This window comes from Rhincodon typus, chromosome 7 (assembly GCF_021869965.1).
Source record: "Rhincodon typus isolate 14 chromosome 7, sRhiTyp1.1, whole genome shotgun sequence".
Classification (NCBI taxonomy): Eukaryota; Metazoa; Chordata; class Chondrichthyes; order Orectolobiformes; family Rhincodontidae; genus Rhincodon; species Rhincodon typus.
In genome coordinates this window covers 15,517,017-15,522,859 of record NC_063338.1, presented here as the reverse complement: position 1 = coordinate 15,522,859, position 5,843 = coordinate 15,517,017, and the positions used below count along the sequence as shown (strand labels likewise).

Sequence of the window (5,843 nt, the reverse complement as noted above, 5' to 3'; positions counted from 1 at the left end):
GCCTCCTTGACCTGTCCATCTTCTCTCCCACCTATCTGCTCCACTATACACCTTCTATCACCGCTCCCCCATCTCTATTTATTTCAGAGCCCCCTTCCTCTCCCCCATTTCTGAAGAAGGGTCCAGACCCGAAACGTCAGCTTTCCTGCTCCTCTGATGCTGCCTGGCCTGCTGTGTTCATCCAGCTCCACACCTTGTTATCTCAGACTCCAGCGTCGGCAGTTCCTACTATCTCTTAGAGTTAATAGTAGTTGTCTTTTCCCTGGGAAGAGGGATTTCAAGACTGGGGGCACATTTTTAAGGTGAGAGGAGAGAGATTTAAAAAAGACATGAGGGTCAAATTTTTACACAGTGGGTGGCTCACATGGAGAATGAACTTCCCAAGAAAGTGGTGGAGGTGGGCACAGTTACAATGTTTAAAAGACATTTGGATATGTACATCAATAGGAAAAGTTTTGAGGGATATGGGCCAGGAGCAAGCAGGTGGGACTAGTTTAGTTTGGGATGTCTGTTGGGCATGGACTGGTTGGACGAAGTGTTTGTTTCCATGCTGTTTGACTCTATGACACTCTGTTTTAAACTTGGTATCATCCAGAACAAAGCAGCCCACCTGGTAGGCATCCGCCACATTTACTCCTTCCAACACCAACGCTCAGTAGCAGCAGTATGTCCCACCTACAAGGTGCACTGTATCAATTCACCAAAGTCCCCTCCAAAGCACTTTCCAAACCTGTGAATGCTACCAATAAGAAGGACAAGTGAAGCAGTGATGGGTACAATACCGACCTGCAATGCCCCCTGTCAAACTACACACTTCTAGTCCTGGAACTGGATCAAATTGCTGGAACTCACTTCCAAAAACTGCGGCAGCTCAGGAAGGTTAATCATTAATTTCTTATCTAGACAGCGTCAAGAATTGGGCAATAAATGCTGGCCTGGTCATAATCCACACAAGAGCCTCTTTGAAAAGAGAAGCCCAGTGACTTCCAATCAATTTCAATATAACAAAAACTAAAACACAACCCAGTATTAGTTCAATGTTTAACCAATGTGCAGAGGCCTGAGCAAAGTACCACTGAGCAGTAAAATCTGAAATATTCCAAGACAGTGGAGATCCTTTGGTAATTTTTAGGTGGAAAGAAAAGCTAGAGCACAATAAGTAGTGAATCAAAGTCTTGTAAAACACACACAAATTCCAAAAAAACCCATTGAAATAGCACTGACACATTAAATATGACCATCTTCACTGCCCCTTCGTGTAAAGGTTTCCCTTCACCCACACCAGCATTACAGAGTCATACAGCATGAAAGCAGACCCTTTAGTTTAACTTGTCCATGCCGACCAGATACCCTAAACTTATCTAGTCCTATTTGCCTATATCCCTCTAAACTCTTTCTATTCATGTATCCATCCAGATGCCTTTTAAATGTATACCAGCCTCCACCACTTCCTCTGGCAGCTCATTCCATACACACACCGTCCGGTGTGTGAAAAAGTTGCTCTCTCAGGCCCCTTATAAATCTTTCCTGTCTCACTTTAAAACTGTGCCCTCAATTAATGAACCAAGTAAGTTTCATGACAAGCCGACATTTTCATAGCTACCATTGCTTATGCAAGATTCCAGATTTATTTAATTCATTCAATTTAAATTCACCAGCTGCCAGAATAAAAGTTGAACCCATATTTCCAGGTTATCAGTTCTATAGCATAACCACAATGCCACTGTCCTCTTAATCACTGCAAAAGGCACATTGTGGTCAGCTACAGAGTAATTGTATCCTCAATTCCAAGTCAATTGCACATTTGTAAGCCTTTGCTTCGAATGATGTTCACTGCAATGGGTAAATTGATTGAATAATGTTATTGTACAAGTTATTTTTCTGAACTGCCCCTCCCTGTGGTAAACGTTGCCCCTCACCCACACCAATAGTGCCCTTACCTGTGATAAAGGTTTCCTCTCCTGGCAGTTGATGCCACCCACTAGCACCATATTTGGCATGAGGGGCTTTGGGTACTCAATGGTGAAGTCGTAACGCATCAGCCAGATGGAGGCCTTACTCAGCAGTTGGACCAGGGTCACATCTCTCTGCAGGAACCTCTGGGCCAGCTCCTCGAAAGGGGAGTAGATGAAGTGGCACAATAGCGACTCGGCAAAATTGGCCAGCACGTTCAGAGTCCTTTGGAGGAAAGTCATTCGGTCGGTGTTCCCGGTGAAAATTCTCGGCACGTAGGAGAGCGGCCTGGGGCATTGTGTGGCTGAATTGTCCAAACCACAAGGGAGTCCTCGCAGCAGGTTGACCGTGGGCAGGGAGAGATACTCCGCAACAATGGCACCACACGGGCTGAAAGGATCAGTCAGCAAAGCGTCAAAATGCTCTTTGGCCAGCTCCTCTAGAAGCCTGGTGTTAAACAAGAGATCTTCACAGATGCGAAGGAAGTACTGCCTGATTTTATCCACATGTTGCAGGGTTTGGCTAAGCTTTTGGTAAAATGTCCCATCATAAAAAGCCATCTGTATGAGGCTTACATATAGCTCGTCCACCTCAGCTTTGCTGTAGGAAACGGGAAAGGATATGGTGGTGTAGTGAAGCGGAGTCTTGATCAGCAAGCTATTTTCAGGTTTCACGATAACTACCTGATGTCCTCTGCCATGGATCTCCTCCACTATGAGTTTTATACTTAGCCAGTGGCTCCCATCAACAGGAATAACCAACAGCTTCCCACCATCAGCTGGGCTCCACAGACACTGCAAACAAGCCAAGAGACAAGCCAGCCGAGAGGTCACAGCCATCCTGTGCAGAGCCACTTGGAACCACCGCAGACAATTCAGCACCAGCCTCAAGCTATGGTCTCCCCTTCAGCAATTAAACACTGTCTACGGAAAATCCCATAAAACACGATTATTTACAGAATTTGTGACCAATGGATGATTAATGTTTAGCACAACAAACAAAACCGCTTACCCCATCTCATGTTATCTCAATTAATAGATTTCTTAACCCTTAGTCCATGGCTGGACTTGTTAGTTCAGTGAAATAGAGTTCAGGTCACAGGTTGAGCACATTATGGGCAAGTTCGATTCAGATTCCAGAACGAAGGAGGCAGATAGAGATTGTTGGGATCCTGTCAGCAATGCCAACATTTCATGTAGAATAAGTATGTAATCTCTATATCTGGTCTATTAAAGCATTCTAATAATTTTAAAGAACCTCGACTAGGTCAGCCTTCAGGGTGTCTCTATCCTTATAACATAGTTACCAGAACTGCTCAAGCCTGGTCTAAATCAAAGTTCAGGATAAGTTGAGCATGACCTAACCACTTTTCAATTCTATCCCCTTGACATAAACCTTAGTGCATGGCTTGCTTTTGGTTTGTTTGGGGCAGCACAGTGGTTGGCACTGCTGCCTCACAGCGCCAGGGACCCGGGTTCAATCCCGCCCTCAGGCAACTGCCTGTGTGGAGTTTGCACGTTCTCCCCATGTCTGCATGGGTTTCCTCTGGGTGCTCCGGTTTCCTCCCACAGTCCAACATTAGGTGGATTGGCCATGGTAAATTGCCCACGGTTTCCAGAGATGTGCAGGCTAGTGGATTAGCCATGGGAAGTGCAGAGTTACAGGGATGGGGTCTGCGTGAGATGCTCTTTGGACGGTTGGTGTGGACCTAATGGGCCAAATGGCCTGCTTCCACACTGTAGAGATTCTAAATGACCTTGCCACCTCTGGTGAAACTTCTCTTGATGGGTGTACTTGTACTCAGCAATCCCTTTGTTTGTCTACCACCACCACCACCCCCACCCCCACTGAGAGGTCTACAATCTTCATATTCTTCCTGTCAAAATGTACTCTCATATATCAATGTTGAACTAGATTTGCCAATTACTTGACCATTCTGCAGTCCTTTAGTTATTTGTTCGCAGTCTTCTCTATGACTACATTTCCAATTTGTGGCATCTACAAATTCAGAAGTTGTGTTGTTGATTCTGAAGTGTAATAATGAACGTTAATTGTGAACGGTGCTAGTCACAGTTAAGTCACAGCTCAGCTATGATCTTATTGAATGGCAGAACAAGCTCGAGGGGCTGAATGTCCTGATCCTGTGTCCCATTTCTCAGAGGAATAAAGTGGCAGACAGAACATGGTACTTTGACAAAGAGTGATTGAGGACATCACTAATCACTCCATACCAAAGCAGTACTTTGGAAGTGTCATCCTGATTACAACTTAGCAATTTCTAACTTTAGATTTATTGCCAGAGTACAGTAGTATAGCAATTACATTACTTTTCTTATTCTTTCTTTGGAAAGCGACATCACTAGTAATACCAGAGTGAGAATTTGTTGTCCGTCTCCAATGCTTTTGGAATAGAGTGACTGTTAAGCCATTTCAGAGGGAGGTGAAGAGTTAATCACATGATAATGGATCTGGAATCACATGTAGTCCACACTGGCTAAGGATGGATAATTTCCTTCTCTAAAGTGAACTGGATGGGATTTTATGACAATCGATAACAGTTGTTAACATCACCGTGACAATCTTACAATTTTACAGATCTTCCTTATTTATTAACTGAGTTGGGTCAAGGAGAAGCAGATGGAGTTTAATTTAGATCAACTTGAAGTGTTGCACTTTGCTAAAGCAAACTGGGCAGGACTCACACGGTTGATGACAGGGCTCGGGGAAGCGTTGCTGAACAAAGAAACTTGAGGGTGCAGGTGCATAGTTCCTTGAAAGTGGAGTCACAGGTAGACAGGGTGATGAAGGCAGCATTTGGCACACTTGCCTTCATTGCTCAGAACAATGAGTATAGGAGTTGGGATGTCATGTTGCAGCTGTACAGGGCTTTGGTGAGGCCACTTTTAGAATCCTGCATGCTATTCTGGTCATCCTCCTGTAAGAAGGATGTTGTTAAATCTGAGAGGGTGCAGAAAAGATTTACAAGGATGTTGCCAGGACTCGAGGGTTTGAGTTATAGGGAGGGGTTGAATAGGCTGGGGATTTTTACCCTGGAGCATCAGAGGCTGAGAGGTGACTTTATAGTGGTCAATGAAATCATTAGGAGTATAGATAAGGTGAGTAGCCAAGGTCTTTTTTCCCCCAAGTTGGGGAGTCCAAACTAGAGGGCATAGGTTTAAGGTGAGAGGGGAAAGATTTAAAGGGACCTGAGAGGCAACTTTTCACAGAGATGGTGGTGCATGTATGGAATGAGCTGCCAAAGGAAGTGGTGGAGGCTGGTACAATTACAACATTTAAGAGGCATCTCGATGGGTTTATGAATAGGAAGGGTTTACAGGGATATGGGCCAAATGCTGGCAAATGGGATTAGGTCAGAGTGAAAAGTCTGGTCGACATGGACCCTTTGGACCAAAGGGCTTGTTTCTGTGCTGTATGAATCTATGACTCTATGGGTTAATTGAAAATCAAATTTAAACACAAACAGCTGCAACAGTCAGATTTGAACCTTTACCCTGGACGAGCAGAATAGTGAAATTATTGCTACGCCACCATGTCTCAAGACTGGCCTAGTAATTGAGTGGGGCTATACGAATAATCTAGTATCGAGTTATGATTGTCAAGTAGTTAATTCTGTTACTGTCTTGATATTCCTGTTTCCGTTCTGTGCAACAGGAAAATTGAAATTAAATTACCAGGGGATTTTAAATCACAGAGTAGTTCCTGAAAACACATGGCTATGTTTGACTTTAACCCTACGATGACAAGATTTCATTTTTAACGCAACGTGTTTTGTTCTTTATCTACTTAGATAGTCAATAGAAGTTATGGTGTTGCACATTGGTTCCCACAATCTTACACACACACACACACACACACACACACACACACAC

General features: G+C 44.1%; 1 protein-coding gene across 1 annotated transcript in view; it reads right to left on the bottom strand.

Moving 5' to 3' along the window:
* The window catches only part of LOC109938079 (UDP-glucuronosyltransferase 1A1-like), an 11,189-nt gene that overhangs the window by 4,329 nt on the left and 1,017 nt on the right, over positions 1 to 5,843 (bottom strand). The window contains exon 2 of the mRNA XM_048598697.1: positions 1,941 to 2,876. Within this exon, the coding sequence (XP_048454654.1) occupies positions 1,941 to 2,792 (852 nt within the window). The 5' untranslated portion in view covers positions 2,793 to 2,876. The remainder of the gene's footprint in view (positions 1 to 1,940; positions 2,877 to 5,843) is intronic.